Raw genomic sequence first — 24053 nt, forward strand, 5'->3', positions numbered from 1 at the left:
CAGCCTTTAGAAGAACTGCTCTCATCTTATGTTCCACCTTTTTCCCTGCCATAATTTAGCCAACTTTCTGTTCCAAAATCCTATACATTTTTACCGTCCTTTGTCTGATTCTGGAAAAATACACTTTACTGAACTGATTAAATTATTTGTCCTTGCTTCTGTATATGGCAGCAAAAAGAAAAGATGATTCTCCTTGCTGTTGAGAAAGCCACTTCCTGCTAGAGCAGAACATTGCTTATTAAGGGTATGACTCATCATGATGCACTTTTATTGAAATACTGCCAAACAACACAGTTTCATCAAACTACGTTAAGCTGTTGCCGTGGCAAACCAGATTGAGACATGCTAGCATTAACACCTTTCCCAAGCTTTAATATCGTGTTCCCTAGCCAAATGGCAACTGACAATTTTTTTACCCCATTATTTTTCAAGAAAATGGTTCTTTCTATAACATGTTCCCTGTGGTACGTGGTCACTATAACAAAAAAGAGCCTCTCTGACCTCTGAATCATAGCTGAAAGTTTTTTAAACTAGACTGGCTAACTTTGCACTCAAGCAAATTACAATTTCTTACTTGATTTCTTAAGCTGGATCACCTACTGTCTGTGCACTGAATAAGCAGTTACAGAAGAACTGATGAATGGAAACTTCTTAATTCTCTCCACCTGTGCCAGAATGTCAAGTTAATAGATCCCAGACATAACATTTATGACCTGAGCTGCTGAATGTATGATTGCTGTGATATACCCAGGGCAAATCTATTTGCTAAAATTACTCGTGATTCCTATAGGCATTCCTACACAGGTTCACGCAAACTCCATATTGATCACTGCTTTTTTTCTTTTACTGACCATGTCTCTGTTAATCATGCTTTATCACCTTTTACATTAATTATATTGCCAGTAAATATGTTTATGATGTTTGGGTAGGTTTTCTTTTTGTGACATTTTTATTATTCCAACCACTTTTAATGCACTTCTCAAATGGTACAGGTATGAACATGCAATATAAAAGTTGGTTTAAGCATAAGCAGTTAGGTAGGTACTACTGAACTGGATGAACATGATGTTATCAGTATATACATAACTCAGTGTTGCATTTTTCATTCATGATAAACTTGCTCTCTCCCTTTCTCCTTCCCCTCAGCATACAGGGGAGCAAACACCACAGTCAAGCCTGACATGTGCACAGCAGAGACACTGGACAGGTTTCACATCTCCATTCTCCTGTATTACTGCGGATAGCTTGTAGCACATTAGTCTCTGAGAGTGGTGCTAGTTTAGTCTGATGAGAGTAGAGGACAGGAGAGTGTTATGTTTATTCTTTCACGTGGCTTTGTAGAACTCAAGAGGACAGTAAACATACCGATTACTTGCATGGGTGGTTCCACATCTGTTGTGGCTTCTTCCAACAGTGATAGCAGCTTGGCTGATATCTGATGGACAGACTCAATGTTGCTAAACAATCCATCCACATCAAAGCGAGCAATCTAATGGAATACAAATATTAAGCAACTAGTGAGGAAGGATGAAGAAGGACATTGTATTTCACAGACCTTCTCTTTTACAAGGCCCTTGTGTTCAGCACTCCAGGAAGCATAATTTCTGCAAAATGTAATATAAACCTCTTCCTTGTGACTTTTGGGATGCATACAGTTCTCAGTAGAATTGGGTTGACACAGTTAACAAAGGGCATTTTATCTAGTGATTTTAATATTATTTTATATTATTGATTATTATTTATATTATTAATAATTATTAATAATATTATTAGGAACTACTGGTTCCTAATCTGAAAGTGTTTACCTGGGGAGGAAATAAATATTATCATCTGAATGAACAAAAGTTATTTAGCTGCCTTCAAAATGTTTATTTTCCCACTGAGAAGAAGAATAACAGTGGATTTGTTTCCTTGTTTTCCAGTTGCTCACAGAGGCTGCTACATGAAATGGGACCTTGATGCTTTAGTGCCAGCTATGAGGTATGAAGTCTTTCATATGGAGGTACCATTTTAAGTTAGTTGTCCTGTAAATCTGAAGAGTACAGTCAAGATCATACAATTTCCACTAAAACAAACACTTGAAAATTCTGGGTATTAATAAAATCAAAGGCTGAGAGTGGGAGCACTGCATTGGCTCCAGTGAGCTGGTTCAGTTTACATCAGCAAAAAATTTGTCTCCACATCATATTTCTCCCTTACTCATATTAAACAAAAAATCTTTGGGACATGTGCTTTCTATACAACATACTCCCTTGTGCAGCTGTGTGATAGTTAATATTCAGGGACAACTGGGGATAGCCAGTGGTGATGTGTTAACACTGAGAACAAAGACGAGGCTGATTTTGACATCCATATCTGTACCCACTGAACATCTCTCTCCATTAGAAACAGAACTGCTTACTTGCATAGCAGCTCCCCAGATGCTGGAAGGATCAAATTGCATGCTGTTATAACCACATCAGCAATATACTTTCAGTTCTACCACAGTTAATTTTTTAATAATTATTATAGGGCTAAAACATTTTTTATCCATTTAGAAATACGAAACATTCCTAGGTCAATTTTCTAAATGTTATCCTTCTCTAAATACATTACAAACTTTCAAATATGGTAGTTTATCTGAGAAGTAGACTTAAAACCATACAATATTTTTGAGAGCCTTTCGAAAATTGCAGAGGTCATTACGTTAAGACAGTTATAATCTCTACTTTTCCTATATTCGTCTGTCACTGGACTTCTGACCTCTGCTCCAGCACAATGCCTGCATTGCTTTTGGAACTATGTTGTGACTAGATACACACAGTAACATGGTGATGAAGGACAGAATCAAAATGTATGTTTTCAGTTGGCTGGACAAGAGCAGAAGAATACAGCATGTTTGTTAAAAACCTCAGTGAGTCCAAGCAGAGAGTGCCTTTGCTGGGTACTCATCAGATACCAGCAGAGACCACTCCTAAGCAGATGAACAACTGAGAGGAGAAAGGAGTTAAGAACTGCTTAAAGTTAAACCAGCAGATGCCAGCTCTTCCAAAAATGTGTTAGAACAAATTCTGACAGTTCTAGGAAACAAAGGGATTGGTCCTGCAGAAGTTTAAAAAACATGGGTTTCAGGTGTCCACAGTTCCTCGAGGAGGCAGCGTCAGCATCATTGAAAAATTCTTTGTCCTCTGTACTCCTGTTTTGAGACTAGCTGTGTAAGGAACCATATATACAGAACACAAGCTTACAGTCTGTTTAAAATCACTTCTATGCTGTATTATCAGCAAATATCATTTGTTCAGCTTCTGTGAATGCTATGTTGCAAACCCCATGAATTGAAGCCTCTCTCTGGACAAGCTCTTCTATTCCCAGCTTGAGACTGCACTATTTTTCTAGAAATTGAAATATTGCTGAGGAAAAGGTGCTCTTTGAAGCCTCAGCTGAAAAGGAAACTGAGTATCATTGGCCTAATAAGATCGTTTGCCTGTAAGATAGCTTATGAGCCTTCCTTTCTCGATTTAGCTTTTCTGTGAGGAATGCAAATTTCCAAGGTGCTCAGTGGGCTGTCAGGCATGGTGTCTCTCCAACCACAGCTGTCAGAGAAGCCAGCTGAAGTAATTTTTAAGACAGAATTTAACCCTGATGGGAAGATTCATGCCATTCCCAGCTGTTGCCATGGAAAATATTCCTTCTTTTTGTTTTTTACTGCTTTTAGAGGTGCCAGTAAAGGTCTCCAGGGCATGTGCCAGCAGTTATGTGCACAGCAGAACGGACAGGGGAAGCTGCCATTAAAGCCTAAGCCTGGGAGAAGGCATACAGCATCTAAGCTGCCCTCTGGGCAAGCACTTCAGTGCAGGTTTTATGCAGTTGCAGTGCCAAGGATCAGAAGTTATCCAACTTTCCACTCTCCTCACTACAGTCCTGGCATGTCCCCCTTCTGGAAAACCAGCTCTGGACCTGCATCAGGCACCATGCCATCTGTGCTTGCCTTAAGATTATCTGCAAACAGAGTGTAGGTGAATTCAGATCCTGACGTCACCCCCTGATCCTCCGCCCTCGGTTCTTACCTGCTTGTTTCTCAGAGGCTGAATCACTTCCTTGATGCAGAGATCCAGGTCGCTGATATAGTCCCTCTCTGTCTGCATGAGCTCTGCAATGATTTTTACCCTCTTGGCCATCATGCGTTTGGTAGCTTCCTCATCCTCCTGTGGCAAGGTGGCAGGGAACGTGGATCCGGAGTGTGGGGCCATTTTTTCTGTTGAAAAGAGTATTGAGGGAAATCTGTAAAGAACATCATTTAAAATCTGCCTAGTTTGTTCCAAATACACGGAATTGCAAAGGAATCTTCTACAGACAGGTAATTTATGTATGCTACAAGATGAGCACCTACTTATCTGTAACGATGGCTTTCCCTTTGGCTGGTTCTGAAGGCAACCTGCAGGCACTCATGGCAGCTGTACAAAGGGCACAGAATTTTGTCAGTGTACACTGACAAGTCTGTATTTTTCATTAGGAAAAACACAGAGGGGGGGAAAGTGGAAGATTTCAGAGGGCATCCTGGTGTTTTCCTGCCAGCCACAAGATGGTGCAGGGTACCAGCAAAGACAGACTGATCATTACTGCGCTCATCTCCGCATTATCCAGGTCGTGCCTTGACAACATGGGATTTTCTCGCTTAGCGGCAAAGGACGGGAATCTCTGCTGAGGATCAGACTGTTATGCCTTTATGTCAGCTCCTTGTAGGAGCGCTGCTGTATAATGAGCCACGAGCAAGCAGGATCTGATGCCTTGCTGGCTGATAACCAATACTGAATAGATTGCTGTTGTTTGAATTGATCGTTGAGGGTGAGGTCATGAGCACTCAAGTAAGCATCAAACAGAGCCCAGCTCACCCGTACAACACAGCTCAATGCTGCAGATGATAACCTGGAGTTGGACTTGTGAGGAAGCCAGGAAATCTTCTGGAGAGAGGACTTGGAGCTGTTTTCCACCAAGAGTTGTAAAATCTTACAAATGCAATGCATCATCAGCCTCAGGCCCTTCTACGATGATGCTGACGGCTGCTATTCAGAAAGGATGGTTTTGTTATTAATTCTTCTAGTCAAACTGATGTGACCACATTTTGATTTAAATAGCTCAGTTTGGGATTGCACCTCTGCTTCTGTCCTGGTAGTTTTCAACTGGGAGGACAAGGAACCTGAACGAAGCTGGGGTGAGCTGCTTTTTCAGATTTTTTTTTTTCTATTTCCTATTTCAGTATATTTCCCTTCTCTAAAGCAAATCTTCTTTCTACCAGTGAGGTTTTAGCATTTCGATCTCTATATAACACGGGCATGAACATTTTGTCCTAGTGTTTGTACACATACAGTGGAATGGAATGGAAACAAGAGCAGGACGTCCCCTCTCTCCAAGGCCTTGGAAGAATTTAAAGATGAATTCTCCCCTAGAGAGACCCTGCTGGTGTGGGTGTATATCTTGCATGGACTTTCACTCTGCTTTAGTCCCCAGCCCCCAAAGGTGCAGTGTGCTGAAAGAAATGGACTCAGTCCTCACTTCAGTGTGGAGAGCAGAAAGATATTCTAGTACTTCTTCATGGCTCCCTCTGAGCCATTTTCTGCTAGGGCTGTGGAGTGAGACCTCGCTGCCTGCTGCTTATGTGCTAACACAGCACATAAGGTAACACACAATTGAGGTAGTAACCACAATTACAAATCTGCAAGGAACCACACGAACAGCCCAATTCAGTTCCGGTCCTGCACCAAAACCAGCATTCCTCTTGAGATCAGGTGTGAAATAGTTTGTATGTGTGTGACTGAACATGAGAGTTCAGGAGGAAGGTCTCAGTTAGAAATGTTTTGTCTTAGATGCAGTAGCACTACCGTATCAGATGGAAGCTGAAGGTGAACACAAGATGCTCTGCAGAAGAACTTCATCTTTTATAGTGGTGACAGGGACAGCATTATTACAGGAACAAAATAAGGGCACCGTATGCCACCACAAGTCATAATCCCCAGAGAGGCTGGGTTTTTTTTCAGTTTATGCTATTAGATTGCCCTGATCAAATCTGATTCGGGAATTATGTCAGGGCTCATCTATTACCCTTGCTGCATGACAGATAATAATGCCAGGAAATAAAAACTATTCTCAACAGGAAGAAATAATGGCAAGAAATAGCAGATAGATGCAGTTTCCTTACAGAAAACATGTTTTTTAATAAAAGCACCCTTTTGTTACAAGTAATATAATTTTTCATTTTCACTCAACACATTCACATTTTCATTTTAGACATCTCTGTCCCTGTGGAATGCAAGAGAAAGATACTGAAATTATAATTACAGCCAAAACCTGTGATTTTACGTTCAGCTGACTGCTTTTGACCAAGTTTAAGAACATTAGTAGCCTGCTGAAATCTTTGCAGAGTAGGTGAATGAATTAATGAATTAATGAATGCACCAACAGGAAGTGTCCATTTGGAATATTGGCAGACTTGTTTCTACCTGGTAATGTGTACCAGCCCTGGAACAGTTCAGAGAGAGAATTAGCAAGAAGAGACATTGCTGAGGTTTAACAATTACAGTAAGAATTGAGCTCATTCGTCCCTGGAGGTGACAGGTGTAACAGTAAAAGAAAAGAACTGTCTCTCTTGAATGGTGTATTACACAAGTATTTCTTAAGACATACACCAATGTAATTGGTACTTTTAGTAGATACAAAACTGTAAAGTGGAAGGCTGCATTTGCAGCTGTTACTTTGCAAGGCCAGTTATCTGCAGGAGCTGCCTTTCTGGAAGATTTTGCTTTGGTGAGGGAGCTTATGACTTTGGTTTTGAGCCATGGAAGTGCACAGCTCTACTCACAGAACACGAGAAGCTCGGTGTGCAGTGCCACAGACAAAGCAGCTGCACGTGTAGAATAAGCAGTTTCTTGCAAGTGTGAAGTCGTAATATCCCCCAGCTGGAGACAATCCAGCAGGCCAGGACACAGGTTTTTCCACACCTAATGCTTTCTATCTGGAAGTGAAGGTAGAGGCAAAGAATATAGCAACAAGTATGAAGACATCAATGCACGGATTGGGGTAAGAGATCTTTTTCTCGCTCAAGCGCCATTTGGAGGACTCAGAAGTAAGGCCAGCACTCACATGGTACAGGTGAGGGAATTTTGCCTGGCACGAGGCATAAGCTATCAAGGAACAGCAAACAAATTACAGCATTACTGTATTTTCACGAGTGAAACTTGAACCTCACGCCACCTTAGATAAAATTATTCTCTGTGAAAGCAAGCCCTCAGATAGCCTGTACCCTCAGATAACCCAGAGACTGTACACAGGAATCTACACCACCTTTATCAGCTGGATTTGCAAGCAAGGCACGGGCAGTTTAGGCATGAAATATGAAAGGATTGAGAAAGGGTTGCATAAAATGTCATTTTTTCCCCTAACATACATGTATACCAACAACATTGCTCAGGAGCAGGTTTGTTGTATGGCTGTTACAGATGCAAAATGTGCCATGATGAAATACGGAGAACACTGCAGGACCAGTATGACCTTGCAGCAGTCTTCCAGGGCAACAGGTTTGCTCATAAAGCCAGAGACTTACATGCAATTAGGTCATTCCATTTTTGATCATTTCTTGGTACAGAAAATATTTACATTCCATATTCAAGTTCTTTCTTCAATTCCTTGACAGCAGCTTGCTTTAATTATATGTGTGCTGACAGGACTACAGAGAGATCCCATGTGACCACAGAGGAAGGGAAGAAAGCTTATCATCAGATGACAGAAGAATGCCCTTATTATTAGCACCAATACCTACAAACAAACCTTTTCAGAGCGTCATACACTGATACAAATACAGTGCTCCCATGGCACTGAGCTAGTATGTTAATAATGGGAGAACCAAGGAAGGGCTGCATCTGAACTGCTCCCCCTGGGAACTCGTGCACCTCCAGATCTGAAGCACGGAGCAAGACTTTATTGTGCTAACTGCTGTGCAAACGCAGTAGCACAAAATGGATTCTACCTTGAGAAGATGAGATCGCTTTCCAGTCTGGGTGTCACTGCATTAAGATCAAGAAATAACTCTAGATTTATTACAGTGTAAGTTAATAGAATTAGATCCTCTAGGTTCAGATTTGCACATGGGGGCGTATTTTCATCAAGCCATCACCTGTAAATCAGGAAATAATCCAAACTTTTCCTTACTGTACTTCATTCAGCAAACCAGCTGCTCCAAAGATCAATACATTTTGCAACAGGAAATCATCTGCATTGTAGCACACAGAAAGTTAATCAGTAAGTACAGAGCAAAACAAACAAGGAACTGGGGAGGGGCATGGAGGATCTCTACTGCTGGCAGGAGATGCAGAAGCCAGGTCATCGAGCACCTGATGAGAGGGAGTGGTGAGCTGCAGGTGGACAGGACAGGATGGAAGAAGAGCCCTGCTTGGATACCAAGGGGTAGCAGCTTTCCAGGAGTTGTTATAATTTTGTGGGTTTCTGCTTCGTTTGCAGTGTCAGTTATTTCTCAGAACTACATCAGACAGGCAAAAAGCAAAACCTGAGGTTCAGCTAGGAGAACTGAGGCAATATGTTGTGGTAGCTGAGTGTATCTAATCAGTGTATTTATCAGTGTATCTAATACTGATGCACTGAAATTAACACATGCAAATCATTTGATAGCATGGATGACCCATTCCCAGCTACTGTTGCAAAGAAGTTCATGTCATAGGTCTGTAACACAATATCTTCAAAGCATGTGCTGTCTTGCTGAACACTGCAAATGTTGATCTCCAGCTCTTTCTGGGAACCCACCATTCTCAACAGCTTGTTTTTCACACCAAGCACAAGTTTAGTATGTGATCATAAACAAACAAACAAACAAACAAACAAAACAAAAAAAAAGCCCTAGCAGAGGTGAACTGTGTTTGGAATCTCTGTTTACTGTCTGCCCTTTCTGGCTGATAGCATTTATGATTCATCTAGCACATGATTCATCTACCTCAGACTGCTGACACACAACTGCCAATAGGTACATCTCTGCACATAGGTACTGCACCAGGACAATGACTGCTTTAGATTAATTCACAGATTGATCCCAGCATGAATGCAATACACAGATATTGATATCGTTACTTTTCCACCTGATATTGGTGGACTTCCAGCTGTAGGAGACCACAGAATCATAGAATCACTACCAGCACCTACCAGCTAAATAGCTGTGGTAATACTTCTGAAAACAGAGCTGCTAAATACTATTTGTGCCACTTAAGGAAAGTAGTATTTGCAGGAGAAAATCCTGCACTACAGGAAATAGTGGACATAGAGCTGGACATTGCATAGAAATATCAAAGAAGCTGGATCTAAGCACTTAAAATGGCCCTCTATATTATTTCTGCATCAAGTCCTAGTGAATTTATCTTTCTTAACCCCCTTTTCCCTCTTTAGGAAGGTGATGCTTACTTCCAGATGATGGAGTGCCAGGGAGTGTTCGACCAAGATGTGCCTTGACCTATCCCAGAACACAGCAGCAAGCTGAGTTCTAGGTGGCTGTGTGGCTGTCTCACCAACCTGCCATTTGAAAGCAACACCTTGCTTCCCCTTATCTAAAATGGAGCTGGTGGCACTTGGTTATCTCACAGGATGAGCTAAAGTGAGTACATTCAGGTTAGTCAAGGTCTTGGAGAATATAATGGTTACTTTGCACCTTGCTTCCTTTATCAACAAGAGGAAAACCAGAAGCACTGCATGTCCATTCACACCAGAGAAGGTATTGAATAGACCTATCTAGGATAATAATTAACCTGAAAATGGTTACTTGCATTTTTAAATGAATCCTTCATTTTGAAGTGAAAAACACTTGGAAAGGTTTGCACTTTGACAATGCTATTATTGTTCTCATGTTTGTAGAGCAAGCCACCTTGATTGCCATGGTTATCTGGGCTGTGGGTCCCTTTCTCTACCTTTTTTTTAGAAAGCAGTTTAGATTCTGTATAAAAGAACAAAACTTGCAAGAAATCCACCGGGGCACAAAGATACCTGGCTCCCCATGCTGAACCTGGGTTGATTTTCATTAGCAGGGTCCTACAGGTTCTGGCAGGACCCTGCTTCTCACTGTAAACCTGTCCTGATTATGCAAGATTTCCATCTGCACAGTTTGCTCCCTGTCCTCCACATCCTTGTTTGTGCAATGCCTGCTGCAGCTCTGCAGACCACCTGTTAGGAAACACATTAACAGGAGACCATGGGGAGTTAACAAAGGTGCCTCCAATTCAGGAAGAACAAGATGAAAGTACAAACTATTGTCACTTGAATCTTTTTGCAAAACATTTACCATTTCAGAGCAATCAGAGACTTCAGACCTACAATCTGCAACAGTGTTTGCATCACCAGCAGAACTGTTTGCTTTTCTTCCAAGGAAGGAGAGCTGAAAAATTTTGTGATGGGACAAGGGGAAATGGCTTCAAACTAAAGCTAAAAGAGGAAAGATTTCAGCTGGACGTAAGGAGGAAGTGTTTTATGGTAAGGGCAGTGAGGCGCTGGCACAGGGTGCCCAGACAGGCGGTGGATGCCCCATCGCTGGGGACAGCCAAGGTCAGGCTGCAGGGGCTCTGAGCACCTGCTGGAGCTGCAGGTGTCCCTGCTCATTGCAGGGAGTTGGACCACACGGCCTTTAGGGGCCCCTTCCAACTCAGACGGTTCTGTGATTCTACAGACAAAAACACTTCCCTCACCTTGGAATAAGCTGCTTCATATTTAAGCACTGAGAATAAAATTGAAGAACATACAAGGAGTACACCACTGGCATCAGTGGGTAACAGATTAGGTCTGGGAGCTGTGATCTTTATCAGATCCAGGCACATCTGGATCACCACAATTAGATCCAGATCAGGCCTTTGCACACAGCTCCATGTCTTTCTATTGATAATGTAAATACCCTTCATAGGAATTCCTCCCCACTTTGTACTTTTATTCTGTGGAGAGTCAACTTCTGATCGAATACGAAGTCCACAGATGCCTTGCTACCCACCAGAATTTTTCTTGTGCTGACACAAGTATGCAGAGCAAGCCAGCACGGGGTGGGCACTCTGCCATCGGTGGCCGCAGCAGCCTCAGCTGGAGGTGGGAGCTGCAAAGCCGGATTTACCACCCTGCTGGCCCGTGGCCATCAGCATAACCTCACACGCTGCCATGCCAGCCGAGGCTTCCCCTCCTCCTTTGCTCCAGATTTCAAGCAAGAGACACTCCCAGAATGAACGCACTGTGCAGGAGAGGAAGGACTCATGCATTTGGCTGGATCCCACTCTACAACCAGACCTGACCTGGGCAGCCCCCTCCACGACTGAAACTGCTGTTCCAGTGACACACATGCACATGTGCTGGGAGCTCGGCCACCCAGCCGCATCGATCCCCGCTCACACCCTGAAGTGCCTCTGCCAGAGCCATGCCTGACTTAACTGAACATCTTTCAACTCCCCATTGATTAGTTGTCACGAGGAGGGAACACTGTAATCAATGAACCTCTCCATTGCTGTCAGCATATGCAGCCCCTATATAAATCCTATTATTTTCGGGTTTGTTATTCTATTTTCTGCTTTTATTGTCTCTCTCAAAGAAAATTGCTTCCTAATTAAATGCATCAAAATCATAATACAGTAACCTAAGGTGTTTTTCTACTTTACTTCTCCATAAAGGATTACTGAGACAAGAGTGATTGTCATAGGTAGTTATATCACTATTAGTAATAAACGTTTATATTGTCATAATACTCAAACCTCACATTTGTGGGGAGATCCTGTAGTTCAAGACCCTGAAAGCCCACAGAAATCCATCAGCTTCTGTTTGAGAGCTCTCCCAGAAATAGCTATGCACATTCTTCATGCTTTTCCTCCATTTGTGGCGTTGCATTTAATTTGTCATTGACAGGCCCAGGACTGACATAATTCAGCAATTTCTGGACCAGGCACAACTCGGTTATTTGAAAAGAAATGCTCTTCATAATGGTATAATTTGAATCAGCATACCCATCAAAGCATGCGTTTGGATGTATTTCATTTCAGGCTCACACAGTCTGAGCAACAGATAAACACATTAGAGATGCTGGTATTTTCAGCTGAAAGACAAAATTGCCCCCGATGCTTCTGATCAGTCAGCATACAGCCCACTACGCGCGGTAAGAAAAGACAGCCAAGGGTGGAGGCATGGCCTTTTCAAGTCACTGCCTGCGAAGCAGATGTGTTCTGATCAAGAGGAGGAGAAAGACCCCTGCTGCAGATGCATTTCGCAGGAACACACCAGGACCTCGATAGCAACCTCAGCTGTATTTTGCACGCTGCGTGCACGACGGGATTTAGAAAACCTTGGGGAGTGAGCGGGGGCAATTGCTCAGTCCTGCTGTACAGGTGCCTGAGCAGAGCCCTCTGTGCCTGTCACCAGGGCCAGGCTGCAGCCCACAGGCGTCGTGCTCCCACCCAGCGTGGGCATCGCAGCACCCAGCGTGCTTCCCCGGGTACCTTGCAGCTTCTGGCCGTACTCTGTCCTGTCCGACTGACTCCTGCGCAAGGCACCGTGCTCCCCAGCCCCGCTGCTCTCCACCACGGGCTCCGTCCTCCTCCTCTCCCCCATGTACAGCCTGTGCCGCAGCAGGGCCAAATTCTTCCTCCGGCCTCCTGCGCTGTCCGTGCTCGCCATGGCCAGGCTGGCATGGGGCAGGGGACGATGATCTTGGGCAGGCAGCTCACTGCTCAGGGGAAGGCTCAGCCTTGCCACCTGTGCCGGTGCAGCTCCACCTCCGGGAAGCTGCCGCCCCAGGCGGTGCTTACGTTCACCTAGTGTGTGTGTGAGCCCTGCGGGGCCGGTTTAGGAGCCAGCTCAAGCTGCAGCCGCTGCCGTTTCCTTGCTTCAGGGGACGCTCCTCGGCTCCTCCGGCTACAGGGCGGTCACAACCCCCGGGCAAGGTGAGAAAAAGCGTTCAGCCCACTCTGATCCCACCCAGTGCTGCATTCCCTTCGCAGAGGGACGCTGGTTGGAGCCCAAGGACTGAGCGAAGGGCCTGAACACACAAAGTGGACACTGAGGCATGTAGAGGACCTGGAGGGGGCTGTTGTGACAAATCGCTGTGCTCTGATGGCAGCAAAACAGCTGCTCACAGTACCCCTGGGTTCAGCCCCTGGGAAAGACCTTATTATCCTATTTGCTAGCAATGGCCCCTGACACTCAGGCACTGCCTGGGGATGCTGTGTCGTGCCGGCCTAATCAAACTCATGTCAAAACAGCAGGAGCTGCTGGCATCTCAGCTTGGACCAGACTTATCCTGGCAATATCCCCAACAGCCGTCAGCAGCAATCACGGCTACAGCCGTGACGCTGGCCCCACAGCCCCATCGCTTTTGGGCACGGTGGATCAGAAGCCCTGTGGGCAGCTTGCTTGTAGGGGGCAACCCCATGCCCAATGGGTGATAGCGTACGCTGTCGTGCTGCCACGTTGCCATGCTGCATCCCCAAGGACTATGCGGGACAAAGTGATAAGCACAGGGATGCAATGTGGCAGCATCAGTGCATCTCCTACTTGTGTTTATCCATGAAGAGCTTGCTTCACTACAACGCTGCCTCCTGACCAAAGCCCCTCATTTCTACCCTGCAGGGTAAGAAAAAGATGAAGAAACCATTAAGCAATTCACTGTGTCAAACTGCAGTGCAGTGCCAGAGCTGCACAAAGTGTCCAGTCTGAACACAGCCTGGCAGAGCACTAAAGCAGAGGATACCAGGAAGAGCTCTTGCTGGCACAGAGAAGGCACACACTACGCAGGCAGCCCATGTGTTACATCTCCTCTCCCCTTTGCTACTCCCCAAGAAACCCATGTGTGTTGCAAGACAGACCACAACAGTTCCTGATGAGGCACAGCAGTGAGGGCAAGACGGGTGCCCAGGGAGCGGGGACAAGCATCACAGCAAGGAATAAACAGATTAAGGTGGGAGTTGAGGGAAACTGGCTGCCCTATTTCCTTACATTGGGGATTTCCTGACTTTTGTTTGTTTTCTTTTTATCCAAGCAATGGCTTGACATTCAGTGAGGGTGGCAAAACTGGTTTAAACAGTCACCACCCTGTGTGCCCCCTTCCCCCTGCGATCCTGTTCCCATTATTGGTGGCAGTGTGCAAGCTGAGCATCTGAGGCTAGATAGAGGAGATGATCTGGCTGAAAGCCCCCTGCCTTCCCCCTGGGCCATTTTCCATCTTGATTTGCTCTCCCACTTAGTTCATCATGCAGCTTTGCCAGCAGTTGCAGCACCGGGGGACAGAGGTACGTGTGAGCAGCTGGAGGTAGTTGCTTAAGCTGGCACTGCCCAGAGAAGTTATTTACCCATTTACCCATGACCATTTGACCACGCTGTGCTTTTCTGAAGGCACAGATCTCATCAACTCTTAGAGACTTTATTATATTTATTTAAATTAAAACTGCTTTAGGGCAAACTAGGAAATATACTTCAGATGGGTAGAGGTGGAGGAACAAATTTTATTAAATTCTTGGCTTTGCCACACATGCAGAGTTGCAGCCAAGATATAATGGTTTGTTCAGGTGTTTATTACGACAGCAATCTGCCCACACTCAAAAGGTGTCTTCCTCTTCCTCTGCCACTCTCCTGCAGTCTGACAAGGTTTGTGTTCATTCAGCAAGGAAGTGGCTACAGGGAGAGCTGGCTGTAGTTTGCTGCTGCCTTTGAGCTTGTAGTGGTCTACCTGAGTCCAGGCAACAGCAGTATTTCTGGGGCAGCAGGGTGCCCAAAGCTTGTGTACAACACGGTCTGAAAATTCAGAGTCCCTTCTGGAACCTCAAAATATCTCCTCTATGCCACTCAGCATGGAAAAGGCTGAAAATAGCATGTCTGAAGTCATATTCCATGTGAGGTTTAATGTACAGGCAATCAGATGCAGTCCCTATAGACTCATACTACTGTTTGCTGTTCTTCACCTGGACTATAATAAAACAGCCCCGAAAGCACTGGCAGAACTGCACATGAAGAACTCAGCTAGCACTAGCAGCCAGCTCTCAATACGCAAATGGCTCCTGTTCCCTTCTGGCCTTGATGGCTGAGCTGTATCAAAGTTAAAACTGTGAGACAAGAGGGAATATCTGGCATCTGTGTGGACAAAATGCTCATTTTACAATTGCTGCAAATATCTCTTTGACCCCTGGATGTTGTGCTTACTTAATTCTCCTAAGCAAATGGGAAGCCAGAGGACATTAGCACTTACATACAGGGTATTTACATGGAACCTCTCCACTCACAAGACAGAACAGGTGCTGGTGTCAACACATAAAATATTGGCTTTGTGTTCCCAAGCAACTGTAGTTGATGCATATAAGAGGTTATTGTTGTACGATCAGTGTTATCCTTTATCTTCATCCTGAGCTATAAACAAACCAGGAACACCATCAAGACTGATGGCCATTAAGAAGGCAAACAGTTGTTTGTTTTGTTGTAGTTCCTCACAGCTGTTATGGAATATTTCTTTATAGCTTGGTATCCCAGAGCACGTACGCAATGCGCTGCTGCAGGCTGATTACCATGCTGTTCCCTACCAGTGGAAGGCAGCACCACAGCTGCAGCCCCATGGCAGCAACACCAGGCAATACTTCAGGTTTGCTCAGCACAGTGGCTACCAAATGAAAAGACAGCCTCTCACTGTGCTGCACCGTGCCCCCGCCCCCCACAGCCAGTGTCAAATCGCAGCAAACTACTCAAGTCCGAAGTTAGCACAATGCTAATATTGATTAGAAATCTTTCAGGATGGGAAATGGTGTGGCCACATTCCCTTCTGGGCCCATATACTGCTTGAGAACCATCGCTATAATTAATGGTAGATTAATCAGTATGTTTAATGACATGAGTCCACAGGTGCTCCTCATCCTTGCTTCCCTGCATCCTTGGAATTAGCTCTCCTCTCTATGCAGTGAAGTGATTACACCCAGTGGGTAGCAGAGGATCAGCATGGTACAAGGAAATGCTACAGAAAGCTGTCCCACCCCCTCCATGGGTGGGAGGTGACAGCGACGGGCTCGGATGTCTCTATTAGCCCCCAGACTCCACACACACACCTTGGTGCAGATAAAAGCAAGCCTGTACCTCTTCTTGCTCTGCTTGTATGCATGAGTCAGAGCAAAGATATCTACTGAGAGACAAAACGTTGAGGTGATAAGAGCACTCACGTGAAAGGCCCACTGAGGACTTTGAGCACTGGGAAGCTGCGAGAACGTTCACCCTATCTGTCTGGGGCTGTAATTGTAAGATAAGAGAAGAATGACAGATGAGGATAAAAGCAATAAAAATGGAAGATTTAAGGATAGGTAAAACTGGAGCCTACTATGCATTCATTTTTAGGATGAATGAATCAAAACTACTTTGAAATATACATAGGAAGGGAAAAAAAAATCTTCAAACACTTTTCCATAGCATAGAGCAAGAAAAAAGCCTGTCTTGTAGGTGGGAAGTAATTTTGTGTGGCAGTGTCACCTTGCCTCTGACTGCTGATCTTGCCAGACTGGTGATTCCAGTAGAGAAACAGGTCTTTGGAAGCGAGTGCACAGCGATCGTTTCTTTTAGCTGTCTCTAGTGTTTCTTCTCTAAATATTTGTCAGAGAAATTAATAAAGCATACACCTCCAGGGCTCAGAGCAGGCTGTAGGTGTTTTAAAGGGGAACAGCTCAATCTACTAGGCTATGCAACCAAGCTCCTTTGACTGCCATAAAGTTTTCTGACTCCTAGCAAAGCTGCTGCCCCAGTTTACATGTCCAAAGGGCTGAAGTGTACAGAGAGGGACCTGGCTTTCAAATGAAACACCCATCAGGAAAGAGAGGGGTCACCAGGGCTTGAACCGCACTCAGCATGCTGCTGGATGTTGCTGTCCCACCTGAGTGTTCCATTAGTTCATGACACATGCACCGGGCCAGACCAGCTTTCCAAGGTGTGGGCTTGGAGGAGTGGAGAGGAGAACATGTGAGTAAACAGAGCAGATGCTGGATTTCTGCAGTTACAGCTGTGCAGCAGTTTGCTAAGGAAAATAATCTGACTCTGTTCATCATGTAGATGGCACTGTGATATCAAAGCTAACGAGGAAAAAGCATGCAAATGAAAGAGGCAGATAAAAGTCCAGGAGGCAGAATCTTCATTATTATTTTCTAATGTAAAAAAGGGAGTGTAGGAATTAACAAAGGTAGAATATTTTTTGAGGAATCCTTTGAGAATCTTATGTGTGACAATTAAAAAACTGAGAGGGAAAGGATGCATCGAGGAGCCTCAATTTTCATTCTAGATCCTTATTTTGAATGACCATAATTTTGCAGCTTTGCACTAAATCTTCATGTTTCCAGGCAGTGCTTTTTTAGATTAATTGGAACTATTTTTCTTTTCTGTTTCTGTGTTTTGTGTACATGAACATCCATGAAGGAATGAATGAAAAGGAAAGACTGTTCATTTGTTTTGTGATGGAGAAGTTGCTCTGGAGTAACAAAGGTAAGAGTCTTAAAAAAAAAAAATTAAGTTTCAGTCCACACTTGCAAACAAGTTTCAGTGGGATTTGTGGTAGACTGAAGATCTCTGCTTTGTGTGGCTTAAAATGAACAGAGCATAGATGTCTAAGAAGGAAGAAATAGGCTTCTGTGACAAAGCTTGACACAGACATGGCATCCTCATCTCTCGAGGATACCACATTCTAGGCAGAAGACAAGCAGAGCAGTAGCATGCCTGCCTGGCCAGCAGCATCCACTGCCATGAGACACTCTGCTTACTCCTGGCCATTTTATTCTGACATGGGAATCCTATGCTTCATTACAGGCAGTGTAATTAAAAGAGTGGTTAGAAAATATAACTAAATAAATAGCAGCTCATAGAAATAACTTACCCCCAAAAAATAAAATAAAGTGGGTGTAAACCTGCCATCTCCCTATACCTGACAGTGAATATTATGACTGAAAATGAATTTTCCATAAATATTGAGGATTCTTTATTTAGGGAAGTAACGTAATAAGCCTTCTTCTAGTTAATGAAATACACAATTTGTTCCTTGTAATTAGATGATGTAGACTTTTACATGCTGACAAATACCTGATGGCAGCAGAACGCTTGTCTGACTAGGCTTCACACTGACATCCTCTCCCAAATCCAGCTGTGCTAATAAGAGAGGTTACTGACTCCAACAGCTTGTCTTCCTCTTCCTGCTCAAGTCTGTCACTGCAAAGATCTGCAAGTACAGAGGAGTTCACGCTCCTTAACCTGCTCCAGTCACAAAGCAGCCCTGACATAGCTGGCTTTAACCTGCCCAAGCTGGCCTCGTTACATGAGATCTGAACCAGGGAGCAACAATACTGCCCCAACACAGGAGCACTGACAAGCAAGGGCAAGCAGGTACCTGCTCACCAGGAAGGATGGAGAGGGGGACAGCTGCCCATGAGCACTGCCCTTCTGCTGTGGGGAGCAGCAAAGCAGAAGGCTGACAGGAACTGATTCCTTCTGGTTAATGGTTTGGTAAGCAATGGAGATAGAGGTTACACTACAGCAAAGTTAATGATAATGATGTAGCGCACTGAAATAGCACCTCGTGGTACTAACGACAGTCTGCAAAGCCTTATTAGTTGAAAAGATGAAAATCATTTTCATTCAGGAGGAATGGAAATTGTTCTTTTTATTATTATTTATTTATAACACAAAAATTGTTTTCTGCATTTAATTAGTAGGGCATTTTCACCAGCAAAACCTAATGCACAGTTTCATAATGCGTATTAAAAAAAAAAAAAAAAAAAAAAGTAAATGTGCAGTGCCAAGTATAAAATGCTAAAGGAAGGATGTCCTTCAGGCTTAGGTGATTATACTGCTGCTGAGTTTTTGCTACACACCAGTGACATTCCAGTGGAATGAGATTCACCCCTGTGCAGAGGGCAAGCATAAAACCTAAGTACCATGTAAACCCTACTTAAGTCTTATGGACCTGCTTCTAACTCCGCTGAAATAAACAGCAATATTTTCATCATCTTTTAGTGGGACCTGTTTCAAGGTCAGTGAATGAGATCAGTACTATACATAACTTTAGCTGGCCCAAGTGGAATGATACATTAAGAATATAGACGTACTATATGTACAAGACCTTGGATGTAAAAGCTTTAGTAATTTTAGAGAATTTGCATCATCTGAACACGAGAATCAAAACTTGAATTTGTCCCAGAGATTCAACAATATTAGGTAAGGAAGCTGCAGTACCACCTGAATCTGACTTTATGAATATTGTGCATACATGTTCTGTGTGGTGTAATGCATAATATTGAGAAACGCTTTCAAATCTATTTGGGGCTCTATCACCATTACTTCTGTATTATTAGAAGAATTTTTGATACCTCAGAGTATTAAAACATTATATCTTCTGCTCTGGTGGCATTAACAGTACCTGTGTGTTTTTCACCATTGTAAATAACAGGATGGCATCTTTTTATTCACCTAAGAAGAGCCCGTACAGAAACTCATTTATATTTCATGAATTCCAAGAGTTCAGATAAGACCACACATGGAAAAGGAGAACTTTGCACTCAAAATTCATGCATCTTACAGCTACTCTTGACCACAGCAGTATATTTCACTTTCCAGCTTGTATGGAAAGATGAATATGTTGGGCTCCTCCTAGAACAGTACTGCATCCTACTGTCAATGTTGTAAGTCTAAAAATACCGCATGTACACTCAGTAGATGATTTTTCAAAAGCTCTGAACTCCCATAAACAAAACTCATGTTCCCCAGACCCAAGTAGAGGTGGGAGGCAGGACTCACAGCACATATCTGCTTTTAACCTTGTCTGTTTCAGCAGCAGGCCAACTCAAAGAAAATGCAGAACAGATTTTTTGCTGTTGTGTTGCCTCTTTCCAAGCTCAAAATGCAAAGAACTGAAAACAGACACTTTTAACGATGAATTTCAACCCCTAAGCATCCAAGTCAGAAGGTTACCCTGGAAAACCTCCTTGCAATTGGTGAACTTGGGGAAGAAAGATGCCAACATCTCTGGCAAAACGCCAACCATTATTTAGCAGCTTTTGTGGATGTGGGTGATCGGCCTGCTCCTAGCCTTTCTGGAGGTAATCCTGTTGCGACAAACTTAGCAAACAATGTCACACGTGCACTTAAAAAAAAGAGAGAGAGAAGGAGATCACAGCTTTTTATCCAGAGCTCTTGCTGTCATGAAAACCCACCTACCAGCACACATAAGATAAATCATAGCAGAATATCCTGAGTTGGAAGAGACCAAACAGGATCACTGAACCCAGCTCCTGGCTCCATACAGGACAACTCCCAAACCCTATGGGTGAGAGCATTGTCCAGATGCTCCTTGAACTCCAGCAGCTCAGGGCCATGCCCATGGCCCTAGGGAGCCTGTTCCATGCCCAATCACCCTGTGTTGAAGAACCTTTCCCTAGCTCCGTGCTGTTCCCTCCAGCCCCACCTCTGTCACCAGAGAGCAAAGCTGAGCAATGCCTCTCAGCTCTCTGCGAGCCACTGTGAGGCCTCCCCTTGTTCTCCTCTGCACCAAACCGAGGGGCCTGATGCACCCCAAGAACATTTAAAATACCATATAAAATAACCAGGCAAATGCACAGTTATTCTGCCTAAATCTTCCACTGTAATTCAGATCAGAGTTAAAATCCAAAATTGGTAACGACCGCCAAAGACAACTGGCTTGAGTTTGAAGAGTGACAACAGTAACACAACTGCTCTGCCTGCTTCTCCATCAGCGAAATGAAAGCACCGATGTCCCTCCTCAGGAATATTTGAAAAATAGAGGATGAGAAACAACCTCTATCCACAGATAAAATCCATCAGGATGGATGAGGGGAGAGAGACCAGAACTCGAAGCCACCAATGCTACAAGAATCAGATCGCCTGTAGAGGAACACACTTCAGAACTCAAATGCAGATGACTATCTAATTCACTTGACAGCAAGGCTCAATAAAACCGGCATTACCTGCAGGAACCAGTGCCAGCAGCCCAGCTACACACTGAGAGCCACGCGTGCTGAGAAGGGAATGCTTTAAGGCGGCAAGCAGGACGGCAGTCCTCGCAGCCCTACAGGGCTGACAGCTCAGCCACAGCACCACTCCTCCGTGCAGCGCAGCCGCAGGAAGGGGAGGGAGGCGGTGGCCGCCATCATGCGCGCGCTGCCGGGGCTGAGGTGGCTGCTGGCGGGGCGGGGGTGGGCGCCGCGCCGCTGCCTCAGCGCCATGTCCCGCTACGGCACGGAGCAGCGGGGGCGGCCCAACTCCCCCGATTACCGCCTCTACTTTAGTAAGTAGCAGCCCACGGGGCCCGGTAACCCCTGCCCCCTTCCTTTCTTCCTTCCCCGTCTCGGGACGGGACACGGTGGGGAGAGGTGATGGCGGATTGCTGCTTCCACTGAGGTCCCCTCGGGCTGCTGGAGTGGTCTCCCCCTGAGCCTTCCCCCTACCAGAGGGGGCTGTTTAGGTGGGAAACGAGGGGGTTTCCCGGCAGATTTGCCTTGTAGTGGGAATGCTGGGCCTGCACGGCGTGCTGCACGGGGGCCTTGCAAAGCTCCCTGAGGGGTGCAGTGGAAAGCGTGCGGCCTGTGTGCGTGGGGTGCTTGGGAGCCTAGGGATGGGCTTGGCTGAAGGAGCCTTGCCTCCGCACTGTGTCAACCCTGAGAGAGCACTGCCTGTACCCTGTGTCCTGGCCAGCCCTCCTGGAGACGTCACGCTAAGGAGAGACCAGCATCCAAACGAGGACAGTGGCAGTGAGGTGGCACTGGCAGAGCACGGGCAGTGCTCCAGGAGGCCTCGTAGTGTGCAGTGGGAGCCTCAGCATTATATGTGTCACTAACAAAGGTGACTATAGTGCTTGTTCTGTACAGTCTCTGGTTTGTCAGCTTCTTGGGAGTTACCTCTGACGTCCGCTGTCATCATGTGGGCAGCTCTCTGCCAGGGCTCTTTGTGCTCGGTCTCCAAGTCACGTCAGTAAGCAGAAGCAAGCTGCCCACCACTAAACTTTGCTTAACTAGGAGGATGGTCTGGGGAGCTTCCAAGTGTTGCCAGCAGGATGAGGGAGGTGATTGTCTCTCTGCTCTGCCCATGTAAGGCCCATCTGGGGCACTGCATCTGGTCCTGGGACCCTGCTGTGCAAGAAGGATAAGGGGCTGTTGGAGCAGGTCCAGAGGAGGGCCACAAGGATGATAAAAGAGTATTGGAACACCTCTCCTACAAAGATAGGCATAGAAAGTTTGGAGTGTTTAGCTTGGAGAAAACTCCACGGAGACTTCATTGTGGCCTTAATTCCCTGAATTAATTATACTATATATATATATATAGTAATACAATTAGTTCTCTTAATTCAAGCAGGAGGGGGAGCAACTTTTTACGTAGTCTGATGGTGATAGGACAAGGGGGAATGGCTCTAAACCAAAAGAGGATACATTTGGATTAGATGTTAGGAAGAAATTCTTTACTCAGAGTGGTGGGGCACTGGAATAGGCCTCACGCTGGAGCTGTTTGAGGCCAGGCTGGATGGGCTTTTGGGCAGGATCCGCAGCCTTTAAGGTCCCTTCCAACCTAAGCCATTCTATTAAAAATTGCCAGCATGTATTCCTCTTTATTGAGGTGGTCAAAGTACAGTCCAAAGCTAAATAAAGACCTTTGTGTTTCTGTTTACCATAAAGAGGAGTGCTAACAGATGAGGAACTCCTTGAGACCAGTGTTATACCTTGTATTATATATAAACATATTATTATATCTTTCTGTTTGTGTTTGGACTTTGGTGTGTTGAAAAGTTTCCAAGTGATTTGAAATGCTTCAGCATTTACTCTGGTAAATTTTGTTCCTTTCTACAGTGGAAACAAGGCTGAGGTGCACACTAGGCCTCCATTAAGGTAATGTCAACTTCTGCAGGATTTGAGGTGTCATGTTCCATATCTAAGGCCTGAGCAGCTATGCCATACACTGTATATTCCCTTGATGAAACTTCAGCACATTCAAGAGTTTTCTCTTTGTAATTGTGAAATTTAGCTCACTAGAACAGTGAAGCCATTAGGGCTATAGTACTGGAAGCCCATGGAAGTTCACTCATGGAACTGAGGTTCCCTTGGTGTTCCATGCCTCTTTTTTTTCCTCTGTTAATGGTGATATATTGCCAGGGAGGAGAAAAAAAAAGAGAGATTTTCTCATCTTTCCATAGCTTGTATTGCCAGCCAGTCAGAAAAGTGTGGTATTGAGTACTAAAGCAGTAACTCTGATTCCAATAAGTCGCTGACAAAGAGTCAAATACATTGTGTTGCATGTAGCTTATTTTTCAAATTTATAATTAAACTTCAGGAAGTGGTTTAATTGATGCATATTTTGTCATATCTTACATTTCTATAATGCATAATACTTGTTATCAGTGCAGGCATCTTATGGCATATATTATTTAGATTTGTAATGTTACTTTGTTATTTTCTGTTTCAGAGAATGCAGATGGGAAATACATTTCCCCGTTTCATGATATTCCACTCTTTGCTGGATCCAAAGAGGTATATAGTTTTGCTTGGAGAAGCAATTCATTTTAAAGAGTAAAACAAGTTTTGTTGGTACTCTTTATGTATAAATGCATTTTTAAAAGGGATTTCTTTTAACAATTAAGAGGCAAATTTCTAGCACTGGAAGAGGCATTTCAATTCAGTCTGAATTGCATAATGTAAGCAAGACATCTCCACCTCATTTTCTCAGTGAAGTTCAGTAATTTGTATTGAAGTATCATAACTGCTTAAATAAACCACTTGTCTTTTTAAGTCTCCAGGTGATCAGGGGTAGGGAGAGCCCTCTCAGTATCATGCGACAATTCTCTGTGTTTAAAGTTTGTGTTTGTGGGTTTTTGAACTCACTTTCTATTGTTATTTAAAAAAATTGATTTTTTTTCTATGTCTGCATTTCCTTGCTGTAAGACATGTACAGCACATACTTATGTGACTTCTGGTGTATTTTTTTAATTCCCAAAAGGAGGATTATAATTGGAAGCCAACAATAACGCCCAAGAGAGAAGTGATAATCACACCTTTAGA

The 24053-nt window shown here is 44.3% G+C and overlaps 2 protein-coding genes across 2 annotated transcripts in view; one reads left to right on the forward strand and one right to left on the reverse strand.

Annotated features, from left to right (window-relative positions):
• The window catches only part of ARHGEF38 (Rho guanine nucleotide exchange factor 38), a 34625-nt gene extending 21936 nt beyond the window's left edge, over window positions 1-12689 (reverse strand). Inside the window, exons 1-3 of the mRNA XM_065736523.1 lie at window positions 12489-12689; window positions 4047-4234; window positions 1366-1489 (exon numbers count right to left, since the gene is read on the reverse strand). Of these exons, the coding sequence (XP_065592595.1) occupies window positions 1366-1489; window positions 4047-4234; window positions 12489-12666 (490 nt within the window). The 5' untranslated portion in view covers window positions 12667-12689. The remainder of the gene's footprint in view (window positions 1-1365; window positions 1490-4046; window positions 4235-12488) is intronic.
• An 8443-nt stretch (window positions 12690-21132) lies between these two features.
• Window positions 21133-24053, forward strand: part of PPA2 (inorganic pyrophosphatase 2) — a 33688-nt gene continuing 30767 nt past the window's right edge. The window contains exons 1-2 of the mRNA XM_065736524.1: window positions 21133-21295; window positions 23461-23525. Coding sequence (XP_065592596.1) covers window positions 21160-21295; window positions 23461-23525 — 201 coding nt within the window. The 5' untranslated portion in view covers window positions 21133-21159. The remainder of the gene's footprint in view (window positions 21296-23460; window positions 23526-24053) is intronic.

Source organism: Cyrtonyx montezumae, unplaced genomic scaffold (genome assembly GCF_038088225.1).
Source record: "Cyrtonyx montezumae isolate F1298 unplaced genomic scaffold, pur_monq_1.0 scaffold_2, whole genome shotgun sequence".
NCBI classification, from domain to species: Eukaryota; Metazoa; Chordata; class Aves; order Galliformes; family Odontophoridae; genus Cyrtonyx; species Cyrtonyx montezumae.